This window comes from Coturnix japonica, chromosome 1 (genome assembly GCF_054131305.1).
Source record: "Coturnix japonica strain WE chromosome 1, WE-NBRP24, whole genome shotgun sequence".
NCBI classification, from domain to species: domain Eukaryota; kingdom Metazoa; phylum Chordata; class Aves; order Galliformes; family Phasianidae; genus Coturnix; species Coturnix japonica.
The window spans coordinates 166,587,630-166,600,049 of record NC_140663.1 but is presented as its reverse complement, the minus strand read 5'-3'; the positions used below and the strand labels follow the sequence as shown (position 1 = coordinate 166,600,049).

The window sequence follows — 12,420 nt, the reverse complement described above, 5'->3', positions numbered from 1 at the left end:
CATAAGACCTATTTAAAAAAAAAACAAAAACACACAATTAAGGAAGTAGATTTAAAGGCATTAGTTGCCCACTTACCCAGCATCAGTGGTTCCTCTGGACCACAAAAATGGTTTCAAAACAAAACAGAAAACAGTTGCACCTATGTGTACTAAACACAATGGCCCAGATGAAGTATTTGAGTATACCTTTGGCTCCTGAAAGTGAAACTAATATAACAGATAACTCTGGATTTGTGCTTATTCTAGCAGTGTTTCCCATAACCAAGCAAATAGTCCAGGCTTATTTCTCTTCAGAAATAGGAAATACAACTAGTCTGACCTTTGATCTGATCTGAAACCACCACTTTTACACTGTTCCTATGTGCAAAACAGCAAACGTGCGCTGAGCTTGCCTCTCACTGTGTGTGTTTATGAGCATTCACCTCAGAGAACTGGGAATCTACACTATAGTGTTTGTCATATTGAGAACATGCCCTTCATGTGTCCCTGTACACCACCACAATCTTCAAGATTTCACACACCTCAGATAACACTAATATTTTCACTACAAGATAAGAATGAAGTGAGACTTAGTCTCTAACTACTTAAGAACAAACCACATCTCTCACTGACCCTACCAAGTATAACCTGTTTATAAAAAGCACAGTACTCAGTGGGGGACTTCCATTAAATTCCCCTCTTTGACCATCAGAATCAAAATTCACTTTTCACAAATCTTAAGCAGGTGTCTGGACTTGGCTCTACAAAGCACTTTTATTTGTAGAAGTGAGAGTTTGCAAACAAGTGCACAGCTTCTGTGTAGGCTGGCTGCAGTTCAGCACAGATGCACTCACACGAATAATCAGCTACTCTATGAGGACTATAAAGAAATATTAAAGACTTGCTGTTGAAGCATATCTGCTTCACAGCAAAGGACTCAGGATTCAGTGGATCAAAGAGGGCAAAGAGAGGATAGAAGAGTAACTTGTATGTTCCATTCTGGAAACTTTTCTTCTCCTTGCATCAACACAATGATAATAGTGAAGAGTGACTGCAGTCCAAGTAATCCAGCAGCCTAGAGGTCAGTGTTGCAAGGACAGAAAAATGTATCTAACTCCTTCAAGGGACCAAAGATGATGGACACAGCTCTTACACCCTGCATAGCTCCTCACCTTTTCTATGCACTCAGTGATGGAGTTTGCAAGCATTGTAGGTACCAGCAGCTCCTTTGTGAAGTTAGTCTTTCACTGCTCTGCCTTAACTACGTGTGATGAAATAACAGGCTAAATTAAAATACTTCATTTTTAAAAGAAAGCAAAACCATAAAACATTCATTCCTAAGTCAAACCTAATGTATCTTAAATTATACCTTACTTTGATGAGCAGATTGGCTGATCAACAACAAACTTCTCGTATACATCCAGTCCGTTGTCTGTTGTTTAAGCATCTGTCAGACTTTGTTTGCTAAGTGAACAAAACGTGTTTCTTTAAAAAGGAAGCTGCATTTTCAAAACTACCCTTGCTTTTCTTCTCTTGAACAAAACACTTCTAGTATCTGCACCATTCTTGACTGACCCTTTCCTTCTTCTTTATCTTGATCTGAAATCTCCCTGCCTTCTGTTGTGAGCACTGCAATGCCATTGTCTTCTTCTTTACAAAATTACTTCTCTAGGCAGCAACACACACACACAGTTTTTTATCTACAGAACAGAACAATTAAGTGTAGCCACCCCATTTTCATTCACTTCTAGATGGTTAGAAGTTATAACCCTCTTAAAAATCTTCTTGATTTCCCTATCTATTCCACCATTGACAACAGGCAAAAAAAGAAAAAAAGTCCATTCTATTAACCATTGCGAACTGCAAAATCAGGATTACCCTTTCATGTTGATTTAGCTGCTTATTTTCAGATGACATCATGAAAGACATAAAGACTTACTGCTTAATGGTATTGGCACACAACATCAGAGGCAGATGTTGATGTATGGCAGTAGAGGTTGAACCTTCCTGCCAATATTCCATTACATTTTGTTGTTGTGTGATAGATGGCAGCGTAGGAGTGGTGTGACAAAATGGTGTCTGACAGAGAAGAGCAAAAGAAGATGAAGTGCATCTTCTTCATCAGTGACATAGAGGATGGCATCGAGTGCACCTTCAGCAAATCTGCAGATGACACCAAGTTGAGTGGGGCAGTCAATACCTTGGAGGGAAGAGAAGCCATCCAGAGGGACCTGGACAGGCTGGAGAAGTGCCCCATGAAAACCTAATGAGGTTGAACAAGGGCAAGTGCAGGGTGCTGCACTTGGGTATTTATATAAACAGGGGGAAGAGTTTCTTGAGAGCAGGCCTGAAAAGAAGGACTTGGTGGTCCTGGTGGATGAGAAGCTGGACATGAGCCAGCAGTGGGTGCTGGCAGCCCAGAAGGCCAACTGTGTTCCGGGCTGCATTAAAAAAGGGGTGGCCTGCAGGGAGAGGGAGGTGATTGTCCCCCTGTACTCAGCACATTGTTTATGGAAACCAAATAGTGGATGTGAGCACAGTGAGGTGCTGGCTGGTGTGTTTCAGCAGTGGTCACAGCTCCACTGCTGCACACATTTACAAGCACAGTATGCAGGCTTTTGTTCATAGCTAGCAAAAATGCATACCTAATGGTTGTGACTATGTTGAAAAATAGTGCTTTGTAGGTGAGAACTTTTTCTAGCAAGTAGTATCACTGTGTTGTTTTTTTTTTATCTGTTTCTATGGAAATAAATAGGAGGCATTACTTTCAGAGCAATCTACATATTGGCATTTCAGTCATCCCAACATTCTGATATCAGCAAAAATACTATTTGCACTGTCTACAGTGATTAACCCAAACACGAATGTCCACACTGTAAATGCTTTCAGCTTGGTTCAGCAGTTCTCACATAAAATATTCTCTCTGCAGATAATGAAAGATTATGTAATTATTTGAGAAGAATAGGGTAATTTTTTCCTGCATTAATGTGTAGCACATACCTCTTCTATTTTAACTCCAGCAGATTCCAGGTTGCTGAAATGCACCCAAACATTAAAGGATATTAAGCAACAGCCACTTGTCAGAACACAGGAGTTGCAGCCAGTTATAAGAAAGAAACCTCTGAAGCGCAACCACGTATCGCTGCACACAATGGCAGACTAACATACAAATGACACTTCGTTAAGTCTTTCCATTGGTGGCCTCTAAAGAACTGCTCCTTACCAGCAATGATCGGTTTTGTGGAACAGATATACAGAATGAGGAGAAGGACGCTGTCAAACGTAAATGCTTGTTTAGTAACTGGTAGTATGACTAGAAATAGAATCACAGAATGGCTCAGGTTGGAAGAGACCTTAAAGATCATCAAGTCCCAACCTCCCTGCCCTGGGCAGGACTGCCTCCCACAAGATCACACTGCCCAGAGGTTATTTTAAACAACCCTCACATTTATTACATAGTCTAAAAAGGTAATAGCTACCTTTGCGGTGTGGGTGGGATTCATAACACCAAGAGCAGACTGCTCACATCATCACCTGACACTGCCTTTATGCACAATACAGACAGCAATCAGCTCTAGAGTACTGTCATTTTCATCCTAAGTAGATATCTGAAATAAGTCAGTGAATTACTTCCTAGAAGTTCCCACTTCTCTCTATTCGCTGTAAAATGAACTTCAGATGAGCAACTCCAGTTACTCCTATTGTGCAGATCTAAAGTTAGAACAAAGCAGCCTCAGTACTACAGTGAGGTGCTGGTGCTCCGTACAGAAAGTGGTTTTACACTATCTCAAAGAACTTCCATTCCACCTGAAAAGATGCAATACTCAATACTGCTTCTAAACATGCCATGTGAAGTCAAGCCCAAAATTTGTCTAACTGACGTTTCTGCAGCTGATGGCATTCTAAGCAGTGACTATCAGGAAAGCAGTATGAAGGCATACTGAGAACAGCAAGCAGCCCGGCATCATTTAGCACCAGAACAAACAACCCCAGCACACACCATCATGGTGCTCACACAAATCAGCAAATTACTGTCTGCCAAACAACTGAGCACTGTATATTTGTATACAATGAAGGTACAGTCACGTATCAACACAGATCTTACTTCCCTTTTCATAAGGTAAATCGCTCGCTCTCACGAGTGAGATTTTCCAGTTGATTTTTAGGAGCTTTGTGGAAGTTATTTCAAATGTTTGAATTTGGAAATACATTTACTGTACGCTATCACATTTTGGTCACGTGCAAAATAAAAATTCTTAATAATATTAAATAAATTAATGATCTGTGTATCTCAACATGCTGCATGCATGCCTTCTCTGCTTCATGCAGTGCTCACAGCTGTCAGGTATACAGCACACACTGCACCAAATTCCAATCCCCAGACCATGGAAAGTGAGGTTAAAAAATGGAAAATGCTGAAGAATTAGGAGAATGGGAGCTTTTTATAGTTGATATCTGAATTTCATAGATGAAAGAGTCTGTACAGTACAGCACTTCACTGCCTTTCCAAAGAGGGTTTTCTATCAGCAGCTGGGTTGTTTTAATCAATGTTTGGCATGCTGTGCTGTTTTTTAAGCTATGGAAAAGCACAAACGTAGCGACATTCCTTATGTGCAGCATTTCACTACGTATGTGGTGAATCACACTTCCATCGTAAGCTGCTTGTACACAGCACACGTCACATAAACCTTATCAGAAAGGCTGCTCAAAACAACAGTCAGTCTTCACAGATTAGATGTAGCTCATCCTCAGCTCAGCACCCTCCTCTACCCATTTAGAGGGACAGAGAAAACTCTGATGGAAACTACTTTTTATAAAGCAGAATTTGCCAAATCTAGGTCTCAAAGAAAAGTCCCTATCTCACCAGCCAAGTGTTGCTGCTGCTGCGGTTGATCATGCTCTCTCTAACACTGCGACTTGTACAGTGCTCTGATCCTGACCTTGAAGCACATAGTAAGACTAGACAAATTTGCCATAAAACCAGTTGTTGTAGGGTCCCAGACATTCAAACAAACCAAGAATTAATTCTTAACTCATCCGCTGCAATACCATGTGTTTACGTTGGCCTCAAACACTTCTAGTTCACACAACCACTTGTCGCTGCGTCAAAGGGCAAAGGCAGGCAAATGCTTTTATAAATATAAAGCAAAAATGAACAGCATTATATAGTTTTATGTGAAGACACCTATGTAAGATATTAAAGACCATTTGTCACTTTAGAGAGAAAGAAGGAAGAGCTCACTTCCTAAACTTCATTTTCCTATAAGCTCTGCTGGCAATTTCATAACGCTTTTTTTTTGTTGACCATAACTTTGATATACTGGTAGCACTTAAAAAATGTCTGAGCACCAACAGCAAATCACTTTGCACATAAAGTAATTCTGCATACTTTAAAGCATTTTAAATCTTAGCTCTGAATATTCTTTGACTGCCAACTTCAAACTGCTTGTCACCCTCAGCTCACAAAAACAAACGATACTACATCAACTTATTGAATTCAGGTTTGTGTTCTCAGTTTTCTTCTCTAACTATAAATAAAAGTAACTTCTATTATTTTCTTGATAATCAAGTGAGATCTCTGAGTGTTTTTAAAAACCTTTGTAATTTGACTGTACAACTGAATTGATGGATTCATAACTCAACCCTTTGCAGGTAATCAATCGAAAACAACCACGTCTGAATGCAGAGAAATACTTCCTAAAATACTGGGATATTTATTCCCCATCTGCATTTTCTCCTCTGTACCTCCAGAACTACCTTTTTTTTCCTTATCTGTTTTTCTGCATCCCCACCCCCACTAAAAGCCTTGCACTTTGGATTTGCTGTTTCAAACAAAATATGCTTATCATACAGGGACTATCATTTCATTTATGCATATAGGCACATATAGCAAGTCAAGAACCCAAGTAACAAAAGCTTTGATAAATCTTATAAACATATAAGAATTTATTGCCAACATTGTAAAATACTTTAAATCAATAATTTTATCTTAGTTATCCTCATACCGTTCTGGCCCACTGTCACAATATACAGATATCCGTTAGCTCTACTGAAATCATACTCAGCAGAGAAACTTTCCTTTTTCACCTGCACAGCTTCAAATAGTTATTTCAAAAAGATTAGATATAGAAAATGGAGTTGTCTGGATAATGTGATGGTCAATTTCATCCCAAAGGAAGTACTTAAGTAATACTGTACTTCCTACACAATAGGGATATGTAAAATGGACGGTGCACGAATAGTGGGTTTTGTTGGGGAAAAAAAATATACATTTGCTATGAGATTTGAAATAGCCAACATATCTGAGATTACATACTTAATTAGAATAGAAAATAGGCATTTTCTGATTAACCCAAATGTACTACATTATGTCCCTTGTCACGTATGTACTTGATAACTGTGCACCAATACGAAAGACAAATCTAAATACTGAAAATCCAGCAGGTAACACAACTAATCTATTTTGAACCTTTGTTGTTTTTAATTTCTTACAGAATTCTGTACTTCATGGGAAGAACATAAAAAATAGGGCTGAGATGATGAATTTGTACTTAAAAAGTCAAACACCTTATTTGCACAGACAATTCTTAAAGAAACATGGAGAGGGGTATTACATTTTTAAAGGTACATCAAGCATTCCTGCTCCAAGAAATGAAGGGGAAGGAGACGTTCTGTAAGAAAAATGTCTCAATTGAATTTATTAATTTGACTCTGCGAATTTTAAGCACTATTTTCACTTGTATTAAAAATTAAATATTCTTTTTCTTTTTAAAGAGGAATCATTTGTCACCTTTATTTCCGACTAGAAAGAAGTACTTAAAAGTGTAAATGAAATTAGAGATCAATCTATAAACGAGGTTATTTCAATGCTACTAATTATATTCTACACCTCAGTGAAAATAAGGGAGTCCATCACTTTAAACAACTCCCTGCAGGCTTGATACTAATGCATCTACCAGGTAGCCCCATTTGTCCATCTAGCTTGTGTTCACTTTTGTCATTCTTCCCTATAAAACTCCATCTATAATTTCTGTTGTCACAGTTCAGCTGAGGTTGTTGCCCATTCTTTCAATATTCTTACTAAAAAACAAACAACAAAAAACACAATATATTTCTTTACCACAGGATCAGACTTTGGAAAAGACTTACAAAAGGGCAGGTATGAAGAGTCTAGATAAAAGCCAAGCTTTTTGCTAGTTTACCTGTACTGACCTTCTCCGTATGTCTGTATCAATGAATAACATTCTGCTAATACAGTTTTTCATAAATAATCAAGGAAAACAACCTTAAAACATTTCCATCAGAAACCCGTGTGACCTCCTTATATTTGTATTAACAATAAATAGCCAACAAGAAAAAAAGAATACCAGTGAAGTCAATGATGAAATAATTCAGTTAGTATTCACTGTAGTACTTAAATAGAGTTTCCAAAACAAAAAACAACTTTAATCATGTTTTCAAAGATTATCAGTGAGTAAAGGATTTGTTATTTGCAGAACCTCAGAAGGACTGATTAACACAATTAGGAACAATGGTATGATATAGTACCTTCCATGGCCCTTTTAAAGAAGACTTTACAGCTTCCACAGGTGAGAACTCCGTAGTGGCAACCAGAAGCCTCATCACCGCAGATGAGACAAATCTTCTGGGGTAGCGAATCAAAGCTGTACTGGGAGCTTTGGCTGGTTTCTGTATCTGGCCTTGAAAAAGAAAAGAAGAGAAATAAAACATCCAGAATTGCAACAGTTAGCAACTCACCCAAATTAATCGGTTCTACAATAAAAACTTCCTCTCTAGATGATCAAGGGAAAAAAAGCAGCACTGCCTCTCTGCTTAAGGCTTTCTCTACACCAGGAAAAAAAAGGCACATTTGCAATAGTGTCTAGTCACTGAAAATGGTTTTGATAAAAAGGTGCAATTTGGAAAACTGTCAAAATGTTCCACCTTCTTCAGCTCAACAAGTCTTCCGAGCAAAGTCATACTGACATATCTTTTCCTCAACACAGCATGAGACAGAGATGGAACCAATTAGAAATCAGCTGAATTTCAAAGCTTCCTTCACATGGGAAATAACAAAGTTTTATCTCGGTTAGAAAAATCCACAATAACCAGCATGTAACCTCCTGGTCAGCTGCAGCTTTTGATCAGCAAGCAGTTCAACAAGCAGGTTATGGCAAGTGGCAACTGAAAAGCCAAAAGTGAAAGGTATTGCTACGTATATATATCTTGTCAAGAAAAACAAACCAAGCACAAACTAACTTATCTGTAAGATAAAATCCAGGTTGATATTCTGTTGAAATGGTAGCACTGCATATTTACAAGTATTTCTAGGTAATGCAGAATGCCTTGGCATACAGTAAGCCATTTCATTCTGGCAAATCAATATACACACACAAAACGTTCTACTTATTATGTGAAATTGACCAGATTCTTTTCTCAAATCAGAACAATTGTGAACAATATTTGGGGTTTTACTAACACCGTCCAGCTGCCAGTTCAGACATCAGCAACACTGATGCCTTTCCCCCTCTCTTTGTGGCTGGTCACCTCTTAAGACATTGCACTGAGCAACCACAGCAGAAGTGCTGCTTTTCTCAGACTGTAACCGTGCCCACAAGAGCATCAGCTGCAAAACTAAAGAAATAATATCCCTGCTGGCTTCCCCCCAGTGCTGGCTTCTCCCAGCACTCATCGAAACATAGGAGAGAAGGGAAACACCGACCCAACAGCCGGAGGGGGGGAGGGTGTGAAACGCTCCTGCCGTGCTTCGGCACCTGTCTGACTTCCAGCGCCTCACAAGAGCACTCAGCTTCGCCGAGGAGAACCGCGGAGCTCAGTCTCGCTCCCTTACCGCACGTAGCCCAGGTAGGGCGGGCACAGCTGGGGCAGTCCCTCCTTCAGCACGGCCGCGGGGAAGCCCAGCGCCTGGTGGTGCCCGTTGAGGCCCAGCGGCGAGTAGAGCCCGGGCGGCGCGGCCGAGGTGGACGGCAGGCTGTCGGGGGCCGCGGGCGGCCCGTATGCGGCGGGCAGGAGGGGCGGCTCGGCCTTGTAGAGGACGCACTCCAGCGAGGGCTCCTGCCCGGCCCGCGGGGGCTGCGCGAAGTCGGCGTGGGCGGCCTTGGCTCCCAGGAACGGGGGGGCGGCGGCGGGCAGACCGACGCCCTCCTCCTTGATCTTCAGAGCGCTCTGAAATTCGCCGTAAGCGAAGGGGCCCTCCTTGCCGTCGGGCGGCGGGTAGCCGTACTCCGCCAAGTCCGCGGCGGGCGCGGAGGGCGAGGAGCGCGGCCCGAAGGCGCTGCCCTCGTACGCCGCCTCCACGTCCAGCAGCTGCCGCGTGCGCGAGGCCAGGAAGGCAGAGTTGAGCGGCAGGATGGGCACGTGCAGGTAGTCCTGCCCCGCGCCCGGCTCCACCGCCGCCGGGGAAGCAGCCGCTGCGGGCGCCAGGCCGCCCGATCCGGGCACCGCGTCCCGCTCCGGGAAGCCGCGATCCTCGGCGCCGGGCAGCACCGGGGTTCTGCCCTCGCCGGGGTCCTCGGCTCGCGCTTTCACGGCGACGCTCAGGGAGTCGGAGCCCGGCCACAGCGGAGCCCCGGGTCGCGGCTGCGAGGGGCCGGGAGCCGCCGGGGCGGCGTCCGCAGCTTTCTGCTCGGGGCCGCGGCTCATCGGAGCGACGGGCACCTCCGGCCCGAACAGGGACCAGGGCCCGGCATGGGCCGCAGGGGCCAGGAAGGTGTCCAGGACGCTGTCCAGGCAGTCCCTGGAGAGCGAGCCGCTGCCCGGCCGGTACGAGGGGCAGTCCTGGCCCTCCTCTTCCTCCTCCTCCCGCTGCTGCGGTTCTTCCTCCTCCTCCTCCTCGTCTTCCTCCTCCTCGTCGCTGCTTCTGGGGTAGAGCAGCCCGTCCAGGGCGACGTCGATGCCCTCCGCTTCCCCGCGGCTGGGGGGAGCCTGCAGCAGGACCGCCCCGTCTCGGGCGGACGAAGGCTCTCGGGGCTCCTTGGCCTTCACCTCGGTCATGCTGCCCACACAGAGCAGCGCTCGACGCCGTCAAACCTCCGGCGCGGCTCCTCGCAGCCCGGACGGGGCTCCCGTTCACATGGCGCTGCGTTCCGAGGAGTCCCGGCCGTACACCGATCGCCGCCGGGACGGTCCTGCAGAGGGGAGAGCGAGCTGAGCGTCTGCCGCCTTCCGAGGGGCAGCGGGAGGGCGGCCGGGGACGACACCTCGTTCCCCGCTCAGCGCCGCGCTCCCCCGGCCGCGCTCCCCCGGCCTCTCCCCGCCCCGCCGTCGCCCGTACCGCTGAGCGGCGCCCGGCTTCGCCCCTCCCGCTGCCCCCGGCCGGCAGCCGCCTCCTCCCCTTCGGCGCTCCGCTCTTGGGTACCCGCGGCTCCCTCAGGCAGCTCCCGGCACGGTCTGGCCCCTCCTTCGCTCCGCCTGCCCCGGCCCTCCCACCGCTCCCTTCCCCTCTCGGCTCCTCTGCCCGCCGACCGGCCGCCTTCTGCCTTCGCAGACCCGTCTCACCCCGTTCCCCGGCTCTTGCAGGTGTCTGTACTGCTCGAGGAGTGCAACACCGGCTGCACACAAGCTGGGTAGATCGCGGGGAGAAAAACACGTCTTATCTCCCTGGTTCTTCACCCTGTTTCAGACGTTCGCTGTGTTTTTCGGGTTTAAGTTTCTCCATGCCCCGCTAGCATGGATACATCTGCCACTTAACAGTAGCAAAGAAATCGAGGCACTATAAAACACTGCATCACATTATGGGACCTCTGAAATACCATACAGCAAAACAAGCAAAAGGGTTTTGGAAGAAAATAAGAAAATACCGAGGGGGGTGAGGAGGGGAGGAAGGCGTTCTGTGCTTCTAATACTTTAATTACATTGTTGAAGTGAAGAAAGGGCGTTTTGAACAGACCTGGGGCTGGCCTTGCAGCTCTGGCTGGCTGCCTTGTTTGCACCAAGTTCCAACCTAGCCCAAATTACTTAAAACCAAGAAGTTGCCTGTTCATAGGCTGTTTGTGTGAAATGCTGGCTCAGTGGAGGAGCACATTAAGTTTGATAATGCTATTACTAATTCAAATACATGCACACACATACACATATATAATTTGCGTTATATAGCTGTCTTAGAAAACAAGGTATGGTTTAGAGACACAAAAAGTAAATTAGTCCAGGAGTAGCCCTTCTGGCTTTGAATAGAATCAGTGTGTTTTGATTCAGAGACGTAAATTGTTACAAGTTTGCTTGTGCTCCGCAAGTAGAACATGCTTCTGTGAAAGGACGTCTTTCTCAAAAACTCTTATCAGCATGAAATAGTTCCTATTGTTGTTTTACTTTCGGAGTATTCTCAGATTGCAAAGGGCAGCTCTGAGGGGAGGAAAACAACGTCTTGCAATTATTTCAGTGGTCTGAAAGCTAACATTAGAAATACAGAGCAAGCATATAGAAGAAGTGGCTTCAAATAAATTTTATTCAGAGCAGTGTGTATGTTTTGTATTATTCTTGGCAAAATAGTATTGAGTGATAGGCTGCTATATGTATAGACTATTTTTTCCCTCTCCTCTCCTCTCCTCTCCTCTCCTCTCCTCTCCTCTCCTCTCCTCTCCTCTCCTCTCCTCTCCTCTCCTCTCCTCTCCTCTCCTCTCCTCTCCTCTCCTCATTATTGTATTTTGACCATAGCTTACACTAAAAAAAAATAGATGTCACATAGGCAGCTCTCTGTATGTTCCTGAGATTCACCAGTATGATGAACATCATGCTTTCTGTATATAGGAACATTTCTCAAAGAGTAGTGCCTCACCCTGTTGATACTGTGCAGAACTGCTTGACCAGCAAGCAGTAAGAACCAAAGGCAATGTCGCTGAAAAGCCTGTCAGGGGAGCAGATGTTCCGAGACTGCCTCCAGAAGACAGCCCTGTACTGTTATGAGGTCATATTAAAACAAGTAATTAATTTGAAGTACTTCTTTGGCTACCGAGTTTCTTTTTTTAATGCTACAGTATTTCTCCCTTCACTTAGTCCTTTTCTCAGAAGAAGCAGAAGTTCATCTCCATGTCTCCACTGTTCCTCTCCATGCCCATTTTGGTTTTCCCCTGATATTTTCATGCTTAGTCAGCTGTCATGCCTACTTCTCCCCATTTGCTTTCTCACTTCCACTTCCCCAAATGCATGCCACACTCACAGCTTGCCTCTGATATGTGCTCCCTGGACTTGTTTCCATGCTGTCATCTCCCTCCTTGCCAGTGCTTCAGACCCACAGAGGGTGAGGAGGCACTGGACTGGAGTTCCTGAAAGGAAAGCAGGACCACATGCTTCCTACTGAGCCAACTTACTGCTGCTGGTGATTTGACCGCTACAGCTCTACACTAACAAGTCTGTGTGACTCCAAAGACCTGAAAGTTCACCAGAAAGATAAGTGTTTATCACTGTTTATCACTTGCATTATTT

At 44.6% G+C, this 12,420-nt stretch overlaps 1 protein-coding gene across 2 annotated transcripts in view; it reads right to left on the bottom strand.

Annotated features, from left to right (window-relative positions):
* Window positions 1-10,405, bottom strand: part of PGR (progesterone receptor) — a 35,198-nt gene extending 24,793 nt beyond the window's left edge. Inside the window, exons 1-3 of one of the 2 annotated variants that reach the window (XM_015852254.3) lie at window positions 10,274-10,405; window positions 8,831-10,127; window positions 7,528-7,679 (exon numbers count right to left, since the gene is read on the bottom strand). In XM_015852254.3, the coding sequence (XP_015707740.1) occupies window positions 7,528-7,679; window positions 8,831-9,993 (1,315 nt within the window). In that variant the 5' untranslated portion in view covers window positions 9,994-10,127; window positions 10,274-10,405. The other variant, XR_014949183.1, reaches the window with a different exon arrangement.
* Between the last annotated feature and the right edge of the window lie 2,015 nt (window positions 10,406-12,420).